The 25,137-nt window shown below is 37.6% G+C and overlaps 1 protein-coding gene and 1 non-coding gene across 2 annotated transcripts; both read left to right on the forward strand.

The window, feature by feature from the left end:
- The first annotated feature begins 2,710 nt into the window (after positions 1–2,710).
- LOC126801332 (small nucleolar RNA R71) lies at positions 2,711–2,817 on the forward strand. Its single transcript, XR_007672823.1, has one exon. It is a non-coding gene; the product is annotated as a small nucleolar RNA R71 (small nucleolar RNA).
- A 20,824-nt stretch (positions 2,818–23,641) lies between these two features.
- Positions 23,642–24,319, forward strand: LOC126797009 (protein DMP7-like). Its single transcript, XM_050523704.1, has one exon. It carries the CDS (start codon positions 23,642–23,644, stop codon positions 24,317–24,319), a length of 678 nt encoding a protein of 225 aa, XP_050379661.1.
- The last annotated feature ends 818 nt before the right edge of the window (positions 24,320–25,137 follow it).

Raw genomic sequence — 25,137 nt, forward strand, 5'->3', positions numbered from 1 at the left:
CTTGTCCTTCCTCTGCCCTAGCACGGCTCCAACTGCATAGTCGGAGGCATCACACATCAACTCAAATGGCAAGGACCAATCCGGCGGTGCCATGATCGGTGCTGAAGTTAGGAGCTTCTTCAAAGTCTCGAATGCAAGCTTGCAATCATCATCGAAGTGAAATGGGACGTCCTTTTGAAGCAATGAACTCATTGGTCTCGCAATCTTGGAAAAGTCCTTGATAAACCTACGATAGAAACCTGCATGTCCAAGAAACGATCGAACATCCCTCACACTTGTGGGGAGGGGTAAGTGACGCACAAGATCTATTTTATTCTTATCAACCTCAATTCCTCTAGATGAATCAATATGGCCTAAGACAATGCCTTGCGTGACCATAAAATGACATTTTTCCCAATTCAAAACCAAGTTAGTTTCTTCACAACGTTTGACCACAAGTTCAACATTTTCTAAACAAGTTTCGAAATCTTCACCATAGACAGAAAAATCATCCATGAAAACTTCAATTTTAGAACCAATATACTCAGAGAAAATGTGATACATGCAACATTGAAACGTACCTGGGGCGTTGCATAAACCAAAAGGCATGCGACGATAAGCAAACGTACCAAAAGGGCATGTGAACGTAGTCTTCTCTTGATCTTCTTCCGCAACACTTATTTGGTTGTATCCACTATATCCATCAAGGAAACAATAGAAAGAGTGACCAGCTAACCTCTCAAGCATTTGATCAATGAATGGCAATGTCATATGGTCCTTCCTTGTTGTCGCATTGAGCTTCCTATAGTCAATACATACTCTATGACCGGTCACTGTCCTTTGAGGCACCAACTCATTATCTTTGTTCTTCACCACCGTGATGCCTGACTTCTTTGGCACAACTTGAATGTGAGAGATCCACCTACTATCCGAGATGGGGTAGATCACGCCACAATCGTGCAACTTAGTGATTTCATCCTTTACAACTTGCATCATTGGTGGGTGAAGGCGTCTCTGACCTTCCTTAGTTGGTTTGGCACCATCTTCTAGCAATATTCGATGCACACACATGGTAGGGCTGATTCCTTTGATGTCGGCTAGGGTCCATCCTATTGACGTCTTGTGTCTCTTCAACACTTCAATCAATCTCTCCTCTTGTTCCTCATTAAGTGCAGATGACATGATCACGGGCAATGTATCCTCTTCTCCTAAAAACGCATACTTCAAGTGGTCCGGAAGAACCTTAAGATCAAGCTTTGGAGCTTGCACCACAGAAGAAAGATTCTTGTTAGTAGTTAAGAGAATTGGACTAGGAGAGACAAAGCTGACCTCACGTGCAACCTCAAGAGAGGTCACGTTCTCATGAATGAAGGATGGCACGGCATTGTTAGCTTCTAACTCCAAAATGTTAGAACCATCACTTGTAAATCCGGCCCATTGGGCAATGGTGAGTGCCAACTCGTCATGTGCCAAGGTATCTAGATAGTTATCTGCAAGGGAATCAAGAATGTCAACTGAAAAACAATCACTTAACTCCGAAAGAGGATACCTCATAGCTTCAAAGATGTTGAAGCTAATCACTTCACCATCGAACTCAAAGGTGAGTGATCCACTAAACACATCTATTTTTGTTCGTGCAGTCCTCATGAAGGGGCGGCCCAACAAGATGGGGACCTCCTTGTCATCTGCCTCACTTGGTTCTATGTCTATGACATAGAAGTCGGCAGGAAAGATCAAGCTCGAAACCTGCACAAGAACATCTTCAACATAGCCCAAAGGGACTTTATTGGAACAATCAGCCAATCGAATCACAACATTGTCACGTTTCAAATCACCTAGACCTAGGTCCTCATAGATATAATACGGCATTACATTAATAGATGTACCTAAGTCTAGCATTATCTTCTCAAATGTCATGTTTCCGATTGTACAAGGGATAGAAAAACTCCCTGGATCCTTAAGCTCAGTTTGGCTCGGCAATTTTCCTCCTTCATGGATCTTGCCCATGTAGTCGATCACTTGTCCCATCTGCTTCTTAAGCTCGGTTATGTCCTTAGAATGAGCTTGTTGACTTGTAACTAAAGCTTGAGTAGCAGAGTTTAGATTTTGCTGCCCTTGAGCAAGAGACTTCAAAAGTTCATCATAATTAGGTGAAGATGCATTATTCGAACCATGAACATTAGAGTTAAAGGGAGCAGAACCTTGAGGTACCTGAGGCCTCACAAACAAACCAGAAGGACGAGGTCCTTGACCTTGAGCATTGGATGGTTGAGCATTGTTGCTCCAACGAAAATTTGGATGATCTCTAAGTCCAGGGTTGTATGTGTTCGAGTATGGATCGTACCTAGGCCTTTGTTGCCCCATAAAGTTCAACTCTTCTTCAGTCATTGCACCATTTGGACAATTGTCAGTCGTGTGATCTTTGAAAGAACAAATACCACTTGCTTGATTTTTGATGCTCGAACCATTGAATGCCTTGACTAGAACGTCAAGCTTCCTTTCTAAAGTAGCCATCTGATTTCGTGCACCAACATCATACACCCCACGGCTTTTGCTTCCTCTCTTCTCATTGGAACTAAATTGGCGATTGTTGTCAGCCAAGTCATCAATCAAGGTGTAAGCTTCTTGACCGGTCTTGTTCATGAATGTGCAACCACATGCCGAGTCCACCATGCTCTTATTGGTGGTGTCGAGTCCTTCATAGAAAAATTGCACCAAGTCATCCAACGAAATACCATGGTGAGGGCACTTCCTTTGTAGTTCCTGAAATTCCTCCCAAGCCTCATAGAGTGAATCACCATCTTTTTGAGTGAAGTTCTGAATCTCCCTCCTAAGTCTTTTCGTGAGTTGAGCAGGGAAGAATTGCATCAAGAACCTCCTAGTCATTTCGTCCCATGTAGTGATGATTCCTGCAGGCAAAGAATACAACCAACGTTTAGCATCATCCTTAAGGGTAAATGGAAACAAAAGCAACCTCAAGCCTTCTTGAGAAAGATGATGAATCGATTGGAGCTTGCAAATATCCAAGAACTCCCTAAGGTGAACATTAGGGTCTTCCATTGAAGAACCAGAGTACTTAGGCAGCTGCCCAAGCAATTGAACAGGAATGGAGAAGTTAGCTTCATCAGGTGGAGTGAAAGCAATGCATGAAGGTGATTCAGGGGTGGTGGGAATGAATGCATTCTTAAGTGCCATTGGAGCACCAACATGAATTATGTCACGGTCCGCAATTGTGTCTAAGTCTGAATTGAAGATGAAGGGGAAGGAAAGATCCTCCTCTTCTTCTGATCTAGGTGAAGAGTTTAAGATTGAATTGCTTGGTGATGTTTCGAAATTTAAAGGTCCACTTATGAAAGAGTTGTTTAAATCTCTAAGTGCTTGAATTCGATCCTTGAGCTCTTGTGTTCTCTTAGAAAATTCGGACATGCATAGTACCTGTTGTATGAAAGTTAAAGAGTTAGCATTGAAGAATACACAATGAACACATATAATTCGTGCCTTCCCTTAGTCACACACACGCACTTATGGGGAAGGGCACGGCAACTATGTCAAGTTTACAAAGAGTTAGTTTTTTTTTTTACGTTTACAAAAGTTCATACAATTCACAAGTTCTTTTTGCCATTTCAATGTTTGAACGATCGATTCATTCTAAGTTGTAAACCAAGGTGGACGTGCGGCCTAAGTATGGATGCCTAGACACAAGATCAAGTCTTGGTTTCAGAAGGCCTTGTAGCTCAATTAGAGATAGTGAACATGGTAGGACTCATTTGTTGAACTACGGAGAGCGAACTCCCTATCGACTCCATCACCGAGATGTATGTCAGTCAGTAGTTCTCTGAGATCCAATTTTGGTCCCATGCACCAGAGTAATAAGAGAGCGTGCCCCTTACTCAACTGGACTTAACCTTGTGTGTTAGACAAATCTCCAAGTGTTAATAAAAGCCGCCCTCGACCTCATGCAAACTCGAGAGCTAGCATGAAGGGTTAAGGCTAATATTAAGTTATTAACAAAAGGGACTTTACCTATTCCGTTCGATTTACAACCTACAACAATCATTCACTCAAGCACCAAAACAACAACCTAGGATACATTACTATATGTACAACGAAACAAGATAAGAATATACAAATGTACAATATACACAATGAATTCGCATTAAAAGTTAGGGATCCATCTCTTATGGATCCCCGGCAACGGCACCATTTGATGATTGCTCGATTATTCGACATCAATATTTAACCCTGAACACATCATTAGTAGTATAAAGCAAGAGGGTATCGTTCACAAACCGGGGATCCAGCCAGGGCTTAGAATCACAAACAATTAACACTGAATTCATAAAGATATAAAAGAGTTTGATATAGGTTCGGTATCAAAGATGAAAACAGAAAATAAAACCTAAGCTAATATATACATGTGATCAACCAACCAACACATAAACAATCACCAAAACAAATCATATAAAGCTAACGAAAATCAAGTTCTAGTCCTCCTTTAAAAGTCATGCCGAGACACTATCATGAATAACTAAGGTTGGATCATGCAATTAGGGTCCTAAGCAGTAACCTAAACACATAGACACTTAACACATTCGATTCATTCCAAGCGGTCTTAATCGAAATCTAACATGCTTATCCTACCATGCAATTCCAAAGCCACGCATATTGAATTCATTAAGCATGTCACCTACTTAACCCCCAATCATGCAATTTCGAAAATCACATAGAAAAGATAAACATGTTCATAGCATAAGTCATAAATCCAACAACCTAAATATCATGCTACAAGCGTATACATAACACTTAAATACTTTCGAAATCATTCAAAGACATGTCACGGTAGAAACCAAGATTCATAAAACCAAAACATGAAATCGCAACTTTATATAAATTGAATCAAGTAACTATCTCATAGACAAAATTGAAACAAGATTACACTACACAAATCACATGCTCATCCAAGAACAAGAAAAACCTAAAAACCGAATTGAAACAAAGAGAGAATCATGGTTACACTTTATAAATCAAGCAATCCACAAGTGTAGCCGAGACTTCTATGGATGCAACCTTCTTCACAAGCGTGCTTGAAGGCTATTGATTGGTGAGGAATGATGGAATCGGTTTTAGGATTTCTTGGAAGGGTGAGGGATGGATTCGGCAGAGCTATGGCTTGTGTTTGTGTGCAAGGTTGATGATGCTCTGAATGGAGAGGCCGAGCCTCTATATATAGGAGTTTAGGAAGCCTCTTGCCGTCCTATAAGGAAGTAGAATCCACTTGGGAAGCTGAAATCCTCTTTGTTATGGATTTGATTTATGTACTCCACATCCAACTTGATGTAGGAAACCAAGTCCAATAGGGAGATCACAAATAGGGCTGCACGACATCATCTCTTGGTCCAAATAGGAGTAGCTAGGCCGGCCTCCTCTTCTCCTTCTTCAACTCGAATATGATTTCCTTGTTCAACTAGGAATGCATCTCGACATCTCTTCTTCCTTTCCAAATATGATTTGTCTTTCCTGAAAAGAAATCGTCGATTAAGGAATATGAAAGAATGAAAATAGGAAAGTAGAATCATAGTCGAGTAAGGACTCCTAGCTCAATATGGATTTCTAACACTTAGCACAATTTCATCATCAAATCATCTAAATTCGAAATAGCTCTCCTTAGAATATAGAAATGACAAATATGAACCTAAAACAACTAAATAAGAAGTAACAAAGCATAAGAATAGGGTATATAAACATTAAGAACGTCACACTTTGTGCTCCTATCATCAAAACAATCAATCACCGCGTACTGCGGACTCAACCAATCAATTCCTATGATCACATCATAGGTGTGATCCGGAATCACGATCAAATAAGCAGAGAACTCTCCACTTCCAATCACAATAGGACAAGCCTTTCATTGTCTCCAATTCGAGGAACACTCCAAACGCGAAGTGACACATAATGAGTTTCTCATAGATGTAGGAATCAATCCTAACATCTTCTCTACCGAACTAACAATAAAAGAGTGTTGATATCATCTTCTTCTCTTTCTCAGAGTACTCAATCAGCTCAAAGTAGATTTCGATGTTCTCGATCCAGTGGTCCGCTACCACATGATCCAAGCCTCCACGAAATAACGGCGCTAACAGACCATTAAAGTCTTTGATCAACTTAACACACGACTATCGTCTCTAATGACAGCAGCAGGGTCAACCTGTTCTGCCTGTGAAGCAGCCTCCTCGTAAGGTTCTCCACATTGCGGACTCGGCCTGCAACCCTACCTCGGTTGCGACCTCTCGCCCGTCCTTGGCCATGTCCACGGCCATTTTCTAATTTCATCACCTTGAAACACCTAATCAATAAAGGTGAAGTCTTGAATCTGAACAAATAGATCCAACATGAAACTTCAGAAGAAGGTGAATCATCGAAATATCATCACGATACTTCCTAGAGGACCAAACCATATGGTATGGCTCCTAACACTCTCGCGTACCCGACGACATATCAATACCGAGGAGCATATGATGGGTGCCCACCTGCAGTCGGATCATCGCTCGCGGATGATATTGATAATCGCCAAATACGCACTTAGGCTCTGATATCAACTGTAACGATCCTAAAATTTCGAGCTAAAAAAAAACTCAAAATTTCAACGTCGTTAAACACTAAACAATTTCAATGAAATCGAAATCATTTAAAATGCCACAGCGGATCATCTCTGAGTTCAAAATACAACTCAGTCAAATCGATTATTACAAACCAAATTATAATTCAACATTATAATAAATGGAAATGTATAATCCTCACAACAACCTCACAAGATAGTCACACAAAATCCCCACCAAGCTGGAGGTAAATAACTTCAAGTCCTCTGAGCGGTCCGTCAATTCCCGCTAATCCACACCTGCGGAGTTATCCACTACACCATCGAATTGGTGCACCGGGATTGTAAACACAAACCCGGTAAGCTTTACAGCTCGTATGAGTAAAATGAAAATATAATTCGCATATCAATATATACGAAAAAATCACAAATCAACAAATATAAATGCCCTCATGAGTCAATGGACGGCCCATCTGGTTGTCCCAAAAAATATATGAAATGAAAGTGCTCATGAGAAATCGGGCAACCCTTCTGGTTACCCAAAAACATTTATAATACGGGTACTAATGAACGCTGGTACACATCCGTTACCCCTCACGTAGTACACCGCTGATATTGGGTAACCACCCGCTACCCAATATCCAAAACAATCTGAGTACTCATGAGCCGATAACCACCCGTTACCTCACATGCAGTACTACGGCAGACAGACTAGAGCTCTAACTGTATCGTAACTTTCGCCCGGCCAAAGGCCAGGTTCTGACTTGCCAAACACGTACAATAATCTCACATCATATTGTACAAAATCAGGTCCGAAGACAAATCAACATTTAACAATCTCCATGTTAAATTCACGTACAATAATCTCACATCATATTGTACAAATCAAAAATCACATGCTCGATAAAATCTTGTCATTGAAATGACATCATCACGATAATATCATAACAGTACATTATATAGCAAACTATATATATATGTACTTATTTACCATTTATACAATATATATATAATCCACTGTATCGTATACGTGTCTTAATTAGTAAACACGTCCGAAGACAAAATGTTTAACAAACACATATTAAAATCACGTACAATAATCTCACATCATATTGTACAATTTAATTCACATGCTCGTCATATAATTCTCGTAATCGAAATGACTAATTCCAATAATTCATAACAGTATATAATATAGCAAACTATATATATAAGTACTTATTACCATTTATACGAATATATATTCCACTATATCATATACATGTCGTATTTCAATATTTAAAACTCTTGCAAAAATCTTGAATTCATCGCAAGGGTAGATTTGTAAATATGTGAGATTTTACACATCTTATCGACTCGAGCGTAATTCCACAATTTCCGAAGATAATTCCTTTCCTTTATTTATCGATCACCTTGAAAAGATAAGAAAATGATTTAGAAAACGTTTCGTAAACCTTTAAATGCCGAAACAGTAATAATCGGTTACTATTCAGCAATTTTCGGTTTTACGAATTTACTGTTCACTGAGTACTATTCATGTATTACTGTACAAATACACATTCATTACGTATCTCTGTACGAGTACATACTATTTACGTATTTCTGTACGTATAAATACAATTCAAAAGTACGTACTGTCTCAGTAAATAATAATTACTGAATTACCCTTCCAAAATTACTTTTTACCTTTACTAAAAGTAATTTATATTTACATTTACCGTACGCAAATAAAATTTACATTTACCGTACGTAAAAATAAATTACAAAATTATCCTTCCAGAAACACTGTTCACGCCGCCGCACGTGGCGGCGCGTGGGGTGCACGCGCCACCTCCGGCAGGCCACTCGTGGCGCTCACGCGCCACTCACTGTGGCAACGCGTGGGGCACACGCGCCGACGCCAAACACGGCGCGTATCACGCCACCGCCGCCCCCAAATCTCTTCTCCTTCCTCCCCTCTTCCATCCCACGGTCTCAAACCACTCCTAGGCTAACACACGCACCCACACGCGCCGCCCAAGGCGGCGGTAACCCCTCCTCCTCCCACACCTCCGATCTTCCTCCAATCAATCCAAAAATTCATCAACAATCACAACCAACCCATCAATTACATCAAATCATACCTTAATTGAAGTTTAGAACTCCGATTTAGCACCGGAGAAGCTCAGATCATCGGCGGTGTTCCAGCTCTCAGAATGAACCTGAGTTGATGCGATTTGGCCCCCCAATCGCTTGTAGATGGTTCCAAAGGTAAGAATCGGTGTCAAGGCGCCCTCCTCCAAGCTCTTGTGTCGTCGGAGATGATGGGTCGTGCAGCGGCGAGTTGCAGCAGCTTGGTACGATTCGGAGAAGCTTCGGCGTGGCGCACCCCGGCGTGTCGTGTCCAGGGGTGGCTGCAGGAGGTCGTGCGGCGCCATTGGGATGGGCGGTGAGACTCACGGCGCTCGGAGAGGCGAGATTGGCGCCGAAGGAAGAGAGGGCTCGGGGGAGAAAAATCGCGAGGGGTGAGGGAGAGAAAGGGAGGCGCGGGTGAGAGAAGAGAGGAGGGTTTCCAAAAATGGAAACCCTACTTCAGAACAATTTCCTTTTATACCCCTTTTCCAAATCGGAAACTAACTTCCGTCTTTAATAACTTCTGCGTCCGATGTCCGATTTGAACACGTCACATGTCCATGCACTCGTATCGACGAGTTCTACAACTTTCGTGAAGGAAGTTTTCGCAATCGAGCGACGGAATAAAAGTCGATATATACGTTGCGAAAACGTAACGTTTTTCTAATTAAACATTTCAGGAACGTTTCCGTTTCTCGTTTCACAACGTCGCAACCAATCACATTTATTGTAACTAAATTTCACAACTTTAAAGAGTTTATATCAAACCAAAATATTGTTTGAAAAGTAGGGTTATTACACTATCTTAGTTCGATTGTGTCAAACCAACAGGTTTAGTTACCAAACCTCTAGTTACCGACATATGTTGATTCGGTTGGTATGTAATTGGTTGGTTTGGTTCAGTTGATAATTGCCACCCCTAGCAAAGCTACACAACCACCGAAGAAGCTCTGACGGCTCTCCTTTACCGATGCCAAAAAAATTTCAACCTGAGATCACCAATCCAGTACCTCCGCCTCAACTCGACCGATAAGAGAGCAAGTAAAAAGCCACCAAACGAAACACCACCAGCCCCATCCCCGCCGAACGAGGACATCACATCATCTTGTGGATCCAAATTGAGTATGAGGCACAATCTTCGTATCCATATCTAACCGTCTCAGACCCCACCACCCTAGTCGAAGTTGGGCCTAGAACATATCCGAAGCAGATTCGCAAGGTTGACACCCACATCCACCCCATCGAAACCACAATGAACCTAAATGCCACCACCACAACGCAAATTCATATTTGATTAGACTCCAATGGCACCGCCAGCAACAACGTTTTGATGCTGCCAATCCAATCCAATCCATCGGCACGATTAGAGGCGAAAAAATCCAATAGGAGAAAGCCGAAGCCAACAAGGTTTGGGCATCTGCAAGCCAGGCTGCTTGCACCATGATTTGGACAAGAAAATGGAAAAGATCCCTTCATCTTGGTAATAGATCTATAATCACCACCATGAAATTTATGAAACCCTAGGTGTTGACGGCACAAGCCACCAACGAGAGAGAGAGACATTTTTTCATCAATTTAAACTATAGAAAGACTATTCCATATTTTATTATCAATGGTTGGGACTCTACTTCTATACCACAATTATCAATTTTAGGATTTTCAATTTAAATTTCAAAGCTTTTGAAGGAAAATTGAAAGTGGGAGATCGGGTGGAAGAGGAGTGCATTTTCACATATTGTAATCGTCAAAACCAGCGTTGGAGGCCTCAGGGTTCAGTAGCCATTCTCAAAGAGAAATTTATGGAGAGGCATAGAGCTTAGGGGATATAGATAGTTGGAGGGTAATTTGGTAATGAAGAGGAGGTATACTTAGGTTTTTGAATAGTTAAAAAGTAAAATAGAGGTGTAATTAATAATAGAGATATACATAGTAATTTTTGTGGTGTATCTAGAAAATCCCCCCTATAGACTTAGAAGGCGTAATTAGATATGGATTTTGATTTAAAAACTTATAAATGTTGTGATTATTGGGGGCACTATATCATTTGAACACAAAGCCGAACACAAAATAGATTAGCATGACTGACTTACTTTTAGTGAAATTTTAGCCGAAATAGATAAAAATCTATTTTAGCTATCAACTTAATATATATGGGTACGGCTATACCCATGCTCTTTATATTAGCTAATTTTGGATATAAATTAGTTTTGATGTGAAGATTCAATTGTTTAAATATATAACCGCTACTGGCTCCAACCCATAATAAGACAGTCGGGTCTCTCATGATCGCTAGATGAAGCACGCATTGTTGTTGTACGTAACTATTTTGTACTTAGCAAATAGCATAATATGTGGCTTAGACTTCAAAGTTCATAGAGTTTGCCGGGCAAGACCCATAATCCCTTCTAGTTATATTCTATATATCCTACTAATAATATATTTAGGAAATGTTTTACAAATGGTACATCCAATGGTCTGAATATCGCTTATCGGTATCGTATCGGTTGAGAGGTAAAACGATATATCGATATGTATCGGTTTTATCGGATTTGCTTATTTTCAATAAAATTAATAAAATTATACTTTAATATGTACCAAAATAAACTAAAAAACGGTATTAAGTAAACTAAAGAAAATACATACTTGATTTTGTGACAATTAAAATACACGAACGACACCTAATAATAAAAATAGGTATTTAAGAATGATTATTTAGGCTTGAAATTCATCATATATATTTAAAATATATATAAATTAAAAATATATATGAAAAAATGAAAACAAATATAAGTTTTTCAAAAAAAAAAGAGGAAATAAATATTAAAAAATTAAACAAAAATTGAAGAAAAAAAATCAAAGTTTGACCGATATTTAAGCGATATATCGGAGTTTGACTGATATTTGACCGTTGACTGATATATTCAACCGATATGGCGATATCGTATTGTTTTCTAAATATCACCGATATATCGCCGATATATCGGCCGATATATCTGATATTTAGAACACTAAGTACATCAGATAAGGTCCACTCTAAATTTAGACACACCAAATTCTGAATCAGTCGCTTTAGTACCCAAAATTTCAATTCTAATTCAAAAGTTGTACATATTGTTAGTTAGTGGGTTAATATAGTCTCTTTAATGTGGCAACGAAATAAAACAAAATTATGGCTTACAAAGCTCCAGAAAATTAATGTATAATTTTCACGAAACAAGAATATATTGTGCAAAGTTGAATCCCAAAATTAACCACAACCTGCTATTATGTGGTCAAACATAGTAACCCCATGACAAATTTGTCGATGTTGCACCCAAAGATCATTGATGCCTGCAACTCAGAAGTAATCAAAACAGAAAGGAAAACAACCATGCAACTTAAGACATATAGAAACAAATTAATGAACTATTAATTTCGTATTACACTAACTATTAGAAGCAAGGTGGGAGCGGGTGGGGATCACAAATGTAACGTCCCTAAATTCAGAATAACAAAATTTCAAATTTATGGCTGCTAACACTCTGATATAACTTCAATAAATGAAATTACATTACAGCAGCTGAATATTATTACCAAGTTTAACAAAACACTTGGATTACAAACTGTAACTAAACGTAATTACACGAATGTAAGCTGTACAGTTATCACCCTCACAAGTTCTCACCAAAAACAAACTAAAATGGACAAAAGCAAAAACAACGTTATGCTGTCACACTACGGAAAACTGTCCACCTATACTGTCTCGTAGTACCTGTAGTACTACCTCCTACACCAATAATGGTACACTAGGATTATAAACACAACCTGATCAGTTACAAAGCTGGTATGAGTAAACTAAAATAACTACTCACAAATAATGTAATATATTTCTACACTCAGAAATATGTATAAAACAATATTATCATCACAACACTAACAATGTCAACACGCAACCAATGCCACCATAAACACCACATATCGCAACACATGCATAAACACAACTCACAATCACATCGCAACACATGCAGAACGTTTTGGGTTAATGCAACCCTCAAGTCGCACCCAGAAGATTGACAGTAATATTAAAGTTCTAGATGATCATCCCCACAACCGGCTAAGGAGTGATTATGACATATGCCTACGCCACTAAGGCAGAACATTGAAATACATTTTGCCACTTGGGCCCCGCTAAGACTAAATCATATGTATTCATTTTCTTTCGCCAAACTCGTTGTCACTAAGGCAGAACAACTCACGCAAAGTTTGTTGCCTCAAAAGGGCCGCCACAAAGACAACACGACAACCCACAAAACCATGCACGCAACAATCATACCGGAAGGTACATTTTCTTCCCTTCCGATAACAACATAACAACAATATAATTCAATAATGTCAGAAGGTACATTTTATTCTCTTCCGGCCAAACAAAACAAACAACATTATCAATAATACCGGAAGATACATTTTCTTCCCTTTCGATCAAACAAAACACACAACACTTTAACTATACAGTTATCCTCCACAAACCTCCAATTTACCGAGAGGTACATTTTATTCCCTCTCGGTTTCATCCTCCACAATCAATATAAACCAACTAAAAATACACAATATATTTCACAAACATAATAGCTTTATATATTTAGTGATAAATATATGCATGTCCTATAACCATTTAGATAAACGTACATTAATCACCAAATATATACACATTTATATGTCAATCACACAACAAATAAAAATACAAAATGTAAGTTCACACGTCTAGTTACCGCCAAGGGTACATAGACCAAACATGAGGTTTACTCACCTCTAAGCTTGCTCCAATATCTAGTTCACCGAGCATGAAAACTCGTCTCACCTTAAACACCTAAGTGACAACAAAAATCACTTAGTAAGGAAAATAACCCAAGACAACCCAATAACCCTCTTATGAACCAAGGAGCTAGGTTCTTCCTCTCCTACCTCAACCTTTCCAAACTAACCAAAAAATCAAGCTCCTAATTTACTAAGGCCATCCACTCGGCCTAACTCACTAATCTTAACAAACCGAAACTTCACTACCCCTAGTTCACTAAACCGAAAACTCTAAACTCAAACTCTCCACAACCTTGCTACCAGCCTTACTAAAATTAACCACCCTTCACCACTCAAATTCCCAAACAGTCACCTTTTACCCACATAGCCATAGAAAACACAGCCACAAAAACATCACCAAACTAACTCCAATTCAACCACACCACACTTCTACTCACATCTCAACAAAAAGAATCCCAAAATCTACTAGTCTAACTAACCAAATGATTGTGGAAATGACCTCTCACCTTAGTGATTGTCCAATTGACTGAAAAGCTGTCGGAGACGCAACGGTGTGTCCTTCCCAAATGATGTTGTTGCAAACTCGTGATGCAGCTCACAACAACCTCCCTAACTTGAAGGGACTTGAGCTAAGACTGCAAGGCTCGATTTCCTGGTTACCCCGAGCGGTAGGACTCAACTGTGGTAGAAACCCATTGCGGTGGAGACAGAGGAAGGATCTTCAGTTGCTGGTGCGGCTTCCTTGTGGCAAAGCTAGGTGTGACCCCCACTCCAAGCTTGAAGACCACTTCAGTGTGATTCCACAGTGACCACCAAGATCAGAGAACTGTGGCACAAGAGTGAGTTTGGTGAAATGATAGTTTGCCAATATGAGTTCGGTGGGAAGCTTTGGTGGGAAAGAAAGAGATGATAAAGTTAATTAGATATTTACATATTTCTAATTTCCTCTTCCCTTAATACCCCTTTCACCAACAAACTTCCGTAATTAATTTCTCGCTCATCCGACTTCTAAAAATTATGTGCTGAATGTCTATGAACTCGTTTTGACGAGCTCTACAACTTTCATGAAGGAAGTTTTCTGAAAGAGCGACATATTAAAAGTCGACTCTTAAGTCGAATGAATTAAATCGTAAAACGACTTATTGGTTCTCGAACCGATTTTCTATTTCGAGTGAGAGTTATTTAAAAGACGTAGAATATAGATATAATTAAAATATTATTTCATTAATCTCCATGAAATTATAAGAAATGAATAACAAATTTCGGGTTATTAGAACAAACTGGATAGCAATCTTATCTGCAGTGTGTTTTCAATGATTTTTGAATCCCAAAACCCAACACCCTAGAGCAACAACTAACTGATCTTTAAGATTGTCTTCTCCCTCCTCTTCTCTCCAAGTAGCCTAGTACTCTACGGTCTCTACCATAAGGACACATGCCAACTCGTCATTGAAAATCTTGATATATTATATCAAATTTTGTCGCCCACGGCTTGTCGATGCCCCTTGAATGCCTCTGTGATGCCTTCGTGGATCTGAAAGCCACTTTCAAGAAAGAGTCTCTACAGTGATGAGTTCGGGAGCAATAATCGGTTTGGGTTGAAGAGAAGGCGTCATGTTACTCATATATGGATAGCTCTGAGATCTTTGAATATCTTGATAGCAGTAAGGAGTTTCCTGGGTTTAGATCCGGGAAAACTAGATAAAATGTTCGTTGGTTTTGAGTTAAGAGTTCATATATATTCTAGAGAAAAAACTCTATTTTATATACCCCTTGTTATTTAGATACTAGCCTATGGATGGATGAAGTGATTGACGGTAATTACAAATAGTTAGTACGAGGTATTAGTTCGTACATTAACGTTTTAGATTTGTAAATTCATGTACAAAATTTCATAATGAGTCTAATTTCATGTACTATTTCTAAAAATTTCCCATATATTTAATGATGGATTGATAGTAGCCTCTATAATATAATTAAAATTAGACTTTGACTCTGGGTACACCGTTATTTCATATAATAAAAAAACATTTTATTTCAATATAAAACACCATTTCTGTCTATGGGGAGCTTCCATTCCCTTAATTATAAACTTTAATCATATATCTTTGGCTAGGGAGGAACCCAAACTCTTCTGTTTCTTGGCAAGTGGACAGCATTTCAAGGAGGATGGACAGTTCCAAATGGTGGAATCACGGGCTTAATCTCAATGTGGTTGTGCTTTAGCAATGGTGGTGGTTTTCTTGGTAGTGAGCTTACTTATTTCCAAGATTTGACGGTAAATTCCAGTAGGAAATAGAGGTCAGTTGAGTCAGCAATTAGGATAATCGTCGGGCTTTAACTCCCAATTTTTATTGTAAGTTTGGTGGCATTACTATAAGTTTTGGTTTCGATCGGGTCTAACAAAGGTTACGAATATTTCAACAAGAATGTTGGCAGCTACTGTGGCGTTGGTGATGTGAAGTTGGTTGAGCTACTTTTTTGGTGCTTATAACCGTTTTTTACTGCTTGAATTTGAATCTATGCTCGAGTTTCCCGAAATGTTGATCCGAGAACAATTTTCCTAAATTTTCTAGACCGGTTAAACCCCTATTGAATATTTCTTTTTTCAAGTTAATCACACTATAGTACTGTTGATTAACTCCTGGCATAATTAGGTTCATAGGAAATTAAAGTGTTCAATTATATTTACTATTGTGTCACTGCAAACCCTAGCCGTCCTCATGCTCTCCCTTGGCCTCCTCTTCACCACTTCCTTCTTTATCCATCGGAGCTATTTGCTTTATTTATGGAGATCTTCATCAGCTCTCCCACTATGGTGGCCCTCACAAGCCTCCCTCTATTGGAAGCCTTCACAAGCCTCCTCACTATGACAAACATCTCAGTCTCCCCTCCTTTGGTGCTCATCGATCACTCTCCTAATCTTCTTCCTCAACCGATGGTTTCTAGGTCGACTCTTTCAGTCTGTTATGGCTAGTGGTGCCGCATGCTTTGGTGGTATAGCGGCGGGGCAAATGGAGGAGATCTCTAACAGTTGTAGTAGTGGCGGCGCAAGGTTCTGGACTTTGGCAACGTCGATCGATCGACGTGTATGTTTGCCAGATCCAATCATCTTTCGGATTTGGGTCGGGGCTGAGGCTTTTGGGCCTAAGTCGTGGATCAAATCTAAGGAGGCATGCATCAAAACCTCTATAGACCGAGTTTGGTCCTGGGTTTCTGGGCCTAGGTCTAAGTTTGGTTACTAGAATAGGTTTTATTTGTTCTTCAATCTTGGTGTCACGCCCCAACTCTAGAATATGCATTCTCAGTCGGTTTGTGAGTGGGAAAGTAAATTTTAAAAAAAAATTAAAAAAGGAACAAGAGAGATAGAAAAGTAAATTGTTTCAAAAGTTTAAATCTCATGCTGGTAAATGATAAATAATATAGTAAAATGTTTACATCGAAGTGAGCTTTGGAAACACAAGCTCTTTATTACAATGACAAATAAAATCTATAAATAAACTTAATAATCCCGCACAAGTAAATAAATAACAAAGCAAACGGCTTAAGGTTTAAAGAAAGAAAATAGAAGCTCCACAACGGCAAACATCGTCGACTCCAATTTATTAATAAAAACATACCGCCTGCAAAAGAAATAAATAAAAAAAGGATGAGCCACCACCGCTTAGTAGGGGAAGAAAGTCCGTCACATATTCGAGTCCATTGATCAATACAAAATATCAACTTATACTCTAGCGCTCTACCTCACCACACCTACGACCAAACCCCTCTATCTTTATCCAACACTTACCTATTTTGTTAGTCCTCTTGCTCTTCCCTCGATCTCTAGGTCCAAATCATCCAAATTTCTTGGTGGTACCGACAATTTATCCCGCCGATACCCCAATATCCTATATTCCTGGACTCGCCTGAACTATGGTCCCTACGAGGTTCGAGCTCAACTACACAAAACATTTCCCCACACCCTTGCTTTCATTGTTTCAGACTCCCACCCTAACCACTGCCCACACTCTTACCCAACAATTTAAATGAATATGTATAAATATAAGAGTGTGTGTGTATATATATAAACACAAACTCTTAATATCACATGCTCATAGTCGGCATACACAATCATAAGGAAACAAAGATATGCATGTATCTACATCTCTATATATAAGTATCTCTATAAATCATATAATAATCAAGGTTTATAACCAATCGTACAGTAACGTAGCAGTATATATATATACACACACACAGTCACACACACGCACACAAACATAGCTACCTAGATACATTTAGGAACAAACATGCATGTCTCCTCTGATATCTATATATGTATACGTCCAGAAACAAGAACATGGCTCAATATTCTTTTACAGTCAAGATCGTGAATATATATACAAAGATAAACCCAAATCTCATATTAAACCATGGAAACAAGAATACATCTATCATTGGAATGTAAAATCCCCTACCTCAACAAACATAAATCGCCTAGCTCTATCCTTGCTCAACAACAGTTGACCTTTCCTCGTCGTTCGTACCTTCTAACCATACAAGGAAAATTTATGAAGAACAAATCAAATGATCGGTTTGATTAGGCTAAAAGGAAAAGAAAACTGAAACAACGAGAAAGAAAACAATTTAACATAGTTGGGTTGTTTCTAGATTCCCCTCCTCAATTCCTTCTCGAAGAATGGATAAAAAATATGAATATTATATAGCTCTGAAAAATCTTCAAGAAAACTCAAACCTACCTTGTGATCAGATGACCCTAGCTAGCGAAGAAAAACCCTCCTAAAAACTGATGAGAACAAGAACAATAGAAACCCTATTATATATTCTCCCTTTCTCTCACGTTTAAAAATTGAGCAAGACTAACTCAAAATACTACCTTATCAAGGGAGAGTTAAATTAAACTCTAAACAAAACCCTATCCTCTTCATCAAAGGAGAGTTTAATTCATCCTTAAATTCCTAAAAAAGATAAACCAAAAGAAAAGAAAACTAAATAAGAAGACGGGTCATTACCCATGGCAATTTAGATTACTAGTGGATAGATCTATGCTATGTATCAACTATGAGTTCTATAGAATCTTGTTCTCTCAAGGGGAAGAAGAAGGGAGCTTCCTTCGTGATTGACTGTGTGAAGCTAGTGGAGGATAACATTATGGACATCGCATCGTTGGAGAAGTTCTTCTAAGAGCGAATCAAGGTTGGCGGTAAAGCCGAAGCTCTCGGTGATTCTGTTACCGTCTCTCATGAGATGAACAAGATTACCGTCACTTCTAACTCCACCTTCTGCAAGAGGTACAATATTTGCTTATCGTCTGGGTTATACTGATCTGGTAATACTAGTCGAGTCATGTTTTTGCATATGGTTTTGGTTTTGTGTATAATTACAATTAGTTTTTTATCATCGTTAATAGCGTAAAGCTATCGTTGTTTGCGCAATCTTATAAACGGGATTTCTAGTCTTCTTGCGGCGATAGTTTAAAGGATGGTCTACATTTAGAACTCAATTAAAATAAGTTAGTCCATTGTAGATGTTCAATACTGGTGTTGCTTCACATGTTCCTTGTTCACTTAAATTCTTAATCAATACAAAGTTCATACTTTGGATTAACTTGTTATCATTTATTTATTCGTAAACATCTGTTCGTAATGTATAAGGTTTACTCGATAATAGCTCAATTTCTGGATTGGGTTTCTCACTATCTAGAACATATATCCTAGTATGTTATTATTGATCTGTTCTGATTCTCTCATTTATATAATTGTACTATCATGACTGGACCTAAAATTGGGAGGTTTCTCTCGAACGACTCTAATAAGGTCGATGAACCATTCAAAGTTGAGGAAGCAGAGACTATTCAAGTTCCCATTCCTCCAACAGAGAAGGTACTCTCTTGGATGTTAGGCTATATAATGTTGTGTGCTATCATATTAATTGTTTTTTATGCTTCTTACTTCAATTGTTTGTGTTGGGTGGAAATGGATTTGTTGGCTCGCATGTTTGTAGAGAAGCATTAGATCGTGGACTGTCTGTTGCTAGCCTGAGCAGGTATACTCTTTTCTACTCCATTTGACTGCTAAAGAGTTATACACTAGTATATATTGAAAAGTTTGGGCATGGAGTGAGATCTGAATATTTTCTTAGCATAGAACTTTGACACTATATATAGTTGCTTTAATGTCGGCACTACTAAAAAAAAGGTTATTATATGGATATTCGGGTTATTATTTATAATTGAACGTCTACCTATCAGTTATTTATATAATTCATATGAGGTGTGAATGACATATAGACATACTACACGTTGTTCTTATCTAGAAAGAGAGTAATAAGAGTGCTTCATCTTAGTGGCAGAAATTATAACTGGCGCAAAAACCATATTCTTCTTTGAAACTGCTGGTTCTGTTTGGTGCATTGATAAAAAATTCAAAATTTAAGATATTGTTTACTTCATTGGTTATTTTCATTATGTTCTCTCGAGCAGGTCTTGCTATCCCCATTTGGCTAATTAGTTTGTTTGATTTGGCATACCATCTTACATCTAATATGTTATTATTTTGTTTCTCAGATCTGGTAGGTCAAAATTACGAAGCAGTAGTTTTGTTTGTTTGAGTGCTAGTATTTTGGTTTATTGTTCTGATATTTGTTTTTGTTTGGATAGTTTGTGCTGATTAGGTTCGCGGTGCTAAGGACAAGACCCTCAAGGTGAAGGGACCAGTGAGGATGCCAACTAAAGTTTTGCACATTACCACGGAAGTCTCATTGTGGAGAAGGTATAATTCAGTGTCAATTGAGATAAAGTTTAGTCTATGGAGTCATGACTGGTTTACTACATCCTTGTTTATGTCATATTGAATTAGATAGTTGGTGCTTTATGAATGTGTAGCAAGTCTTTAGTCTTTTTAGGTTAGAACTGATGAAGTAAAAAATTTGAAACTTTAGTTTATGTTGTGTAACTTGCGTTAGAGAGTCAGAACTGTACTCTGTTTTTTAATATGGTGTCTTTACACTTGTTTATCATACATGAATAGTCATTAAGTGTTATGTCTCTGCACTTGCCTTTTGTTTCTCCTCAACACTAAGTTTCTTATTTGTAAGTACCAACACATGAGACAGTTCATAGGTATGAATTAAAGGCATCAAAAGTTGAGCAGGAGATGGCATTGCTTGAGGTAGAATGATCATTTTTAGGCTATAACTAACTGAATTACTTGTTAGAGGAGTTGTACGTCAATATGCCTTTACATGTGAGGTGAAAGTGACCGGCTGTAATGGACAAGAGGTAATTCATGTTATAGTCCATGATGATTTATGTTATGTTTTTTCTGATGCTGCAAATTATCCTTTTTATGCCCTCTTCCCTTAGACTCCTCAATTTCTTGCATGTGTTTGTAGGTTACTAAGGTTGTCCCTGATGTGACAGAGGAAGTGAAAGACTCTGGTAAAGCTGTTGGCTCTTATAGCCAGTTGCAAATTACACTTCGACAATGATATATTAGTTTTGGCATTAGATTTATATAGAATTTTAAGTGAAGTTAGATTGGATTATTCCTTAGAATAATTAAAGATGTATTTGGCAATGACATAGTATTGCTTTTGGCCTACAATTTCATGAATGAGAAAATTATATTATGGATTTCCAGAAGTTGTGAGATTATTTGATTTTTGGATTAAATTTTTTTATACATAAAATATGTAGCTAAATTATGAACAGTAAATTTTCAAAATTTAGAATGCTAACACTTTACAATAATCTCAATGTAATTGAAATTACAATACAATTATTGAATATTGCTTTGAATTCAAACAAACAACTCAGTTACAATTTGAATCCAACTCATTGTCTACACTTACGTAAATAAATACAATCGTAGGATTCCACTCGAGCCTCACCAAGACTAGAAGAACTGAAATTATAACAGCAAACTGCTCAGCTGCTCGACTCTCCAACTGTAACTACATACTACTTGTAACACTACCCCCTGCACCATTGGTTGGTACATCGGGATTGCAAACACAAACCTGATCAGTTTCACAACTGGTATGAATAAACTCCAACTCAAAATACTCAACAGATAAATAACAACAATTTATCTCTACGTATCCTGCAACAATAGCTATAAATCATAACAACAACAATCCACAATCCACAACAATGCAATCAACTTAACCTCACGTCAGTACCCACAACCAACACAATGATATCACATGCCATTTAAACACCGTAACAAAACACACAAACACAACAATACCACCAAAATTCTTATAAGTGATATATAACAAACAATTGAGTCATTCACGAGTTCTGCACTTTGCCCCATGAATGATGCCCACACAAGAAAACTATTCATGAGTTCTGCACCTTGCCCCATGAATAGCTGACACACACTGGAAACTAATCATGCTACTACCACTTTGGCCACCATGAAAGCACATCAACAATCAACTCCACACTCTCCACAAACTCACCACTCAACACACAACTCACAACCCACAATGCTCACTCACACCAGAAATTCAAGGAAGAAAACAGATAGTGAATCATGCATGAAAGCATAGTTCAAGATTCACACATAAAGAAAAAAATCACAGAAGAAAGATTAGTGATTCCCGCATACAAGGGTAGTTCGAAAATCACTTAAACACACATAGATATATAATGTATAATCCCGGCATGAATTTTAGTTCAGGGAATTATACATAAAAAGAAGCACAAAGTAAAGTTCAGTGATTCTTGCATAAAAACTTAGTTCAGGAAATCACTAAAACACACATACAAGACTATAAAATAGGAACTCACAAACATAAATTACACGTTCTGCAACTCAACCTTTAACATAGGTCCTAACCATTAACCATTGAAACCATTTTAATTAAATCTTATTTTACTTACCCATGAATTGTAGTCGATCAAGTCCATATATTTTAAAAACAAAACATATATGAATAACAATTTTATTGGTTAATGATTCTAGGACTATGTTAACTCACTCAATACTACACATCCACAACCATACCAACTCACCCACACCAAACCAACTCACTCACACTTTTCTTTTGCCAACATGGCCGCCAATAAGGCAAAACAGTTTGGATTCAACGCACACAACTCCACACACCACAACTCAATTCATTAATACTCAACAAGATTGTCGGAAGGTACATTTTATTCAATTCCGGTCAAACAATCACTTCGACTATACAATTATCCTCCACAAACCTCCATTTTACTGAGAGGTACATTTTATTCCCTCTCGGTCCCGTCCGCCACACAATATAATCCAACAAAATGCACAATATCTCAAAACGATAAATAAGCATGACGTAACCATAAATATCAGCAATGATAATATATATATACATATCCTTTTACCAATTATATATCACCAAATTATAATCACAATCTCAACTAAACAACGACAAGCATTTAAAATGAAATACGTCTAGTTACCGCCAAGGGTAACAAGCTTAAACGTGAGGTTTACTCACATCTTCCCTCCCGCTAGCAAACTTACAACTTCGAGTTTAACTCACTCGCTCACTCCGCCAAATACCTAAGTGACATAAAAATCACTTAGTAAAGGAGAACAACCCAACAACCCAAGGAGGCTTGACAAGCCAACTCCCATATTTTTCTTTTATCCTAATTTTGGATGAAATGCCGAAAATAATTCAACAACTTATGTAATGCATTTGAATAAATTCATCATTAAATTAATAAAATGAAAGTAATAGTCTATAAAGTTTCTTATTATTAGATTTCCTATAATTGATAATTAGCTTTAAAAAAAAGTGTCAAAAAACCAAATGTCAAACAACCTATAAAAAAAACTGTCATAACAAGATTTAACTCTTAAAAGAGTTACTAGAAGACCAGATTTATGGAAGGAGTTTATTACTTGCTTCTCAAAGTGCTCCCAAACCAAATAACGTATAGCTTGTTAGTCCACTAAATACCAAACAGAAAACAAACTTTTTTTTTTAAATTTGTCACCTTATTTTTCAGTTTCTTCAACATTATATATTTACCATATTACTAAAGATTCGCAAAATTCATCATATAACAAGTAATTGGAATTTTGGAATAGGCGTACGTGCATCCTCCCTTGATCGATAAAGATTACAATCTTCAAAGAGAAATCAATTCATTTGTGTTATTCCATGGTTGCACAACAAGAAACACTACATCCGCTTTTGGAAAATTATAGCAATAATAACAATGAACCTACTGTAAGAGCACCAACATCATCATCACCATTTTCATCGCCAATAGTAGCTCCAAATCCACCAAAAACTTCAACACAAAAGACAATGAGAAAGACATTTAAAGGCACTGCTCATTTGGCCAATCTTCTCCCAACAGGAACGGTCCTTACATTTCAAATGTTCTCTCCAGTTTTTACACACCAAGGAAAGTGTTCTACTAGTGCCAACCATATGATAACGATATTGCTTTTAATATTTTGCTCTATTTCTTCTTTTCTTTTGTGCCTCACTGATAGTTTTCGAGATGAGCGAGGTAAGGTGCGGTACGGGTTGGCCACGTTCAAAGGGTTGTTTGTACTTGATGGGTCTAATCACTTTATTTCGGCGGAGTTGGCAGCAAAATACAAATTGACATTCATTGATTTCTTCCATGCTTTTATGTCTGTGTTGGTCTTTGGGGCAGTGGCATTGTTTGATCATAATATTGTCAGTTGCTTTTACCCTAAGTTGACCGAGGAAGGGAAGCAAGTTTTGTTTGTAATACCGGTTGGTGTTGGTATTGTTTGCAGTATCTTATTTGTTTTGTTCCCAAGCAAGCGTCATGGAATAGGCTTCCCTCTTTCTCGTAGTTAGTGAGAGATTACAATGTAATAAATTTGATATTAAGTCTCTCTTAATTTATATTTATTAATTACTTTAGTTTGTGCTAAACATTAAATTTAACATTTGTTTTTGTAAGAGCATGAATATAATAATTACCATGTTAAGTACAATGTATAGTTGTTTCTTTAACATGTATTAATCAGGATTTAGTGGTCACAACTTGCCATTTGCTTCCGTAAAAATTAGGATTTTCTCCTAAGTAACCTTCATCCTTGTTGGTCCTTAACTTTTTATCGAAACCATTATTTAAATATCTAATGGCTATTAACTAGACACATAAGCACTTAATATCAATCTTAGAAAAAAATCAGCTTCCAACATTAGCATATGTCAACATTCTTTATTTGTTTCCATTATGAATTTTTTACTATCAATGTCAGTTGCTTTTAGAGAATTTAATTTTCACGTGAGGAAGATGGTGAGGTAGAGGAAAATAAAAGGAATTTTAGGTTAAAAATTATAGTCGATGGTAAGCATTATAGGCATGGAGTAATAACGCTTTTAGCTTTCTTAAAAAAAAAAAGATAAAAAAAATATTAACTTTCCCTTAGTCTTTCGATTAAATCGACTATTTTTTATTAAATCAACTATTTTATGAAGCTTACTTCATTTCTTTCAAAACTAAAATCTCTCAATCCTCTCTCACAATTCAACTCTATTATGGAATTATAAGATCTTCAATCGTCTCTCTATTATTTTGCGATTTAAGACTCATATTCTCTCACTTTCGGCTCTCAATTATGAGTTTTAAAATAATCGATGGATATGAGTTAGTTCAATTCTCTTTA

The sequence above is a fragment of the Argentina anserina genome, chromosome 6 (assembly GCF_933775445.1).
Source record: "Argentina anserina chromosome 6, drPotAnse1.1, whole genome shotgun sequence".
NCBI classification, from domain to species: domain Eukaryota; kingdom Viridiplantae; phylum Streptophyta; class Magnoliopsida; order Rosales; family Rosaceae; genus Argentina; species Argentina anserina.

Excerpts from the sequence above, each read along its gene's own strand:
- LOC126797009 (XM_050523704.1), top strand. The coding sequence starts at position 23,642 with ATGGTTGCACAACAAGAAACACTACATCCGCTTTTGGAAAATTATAGC.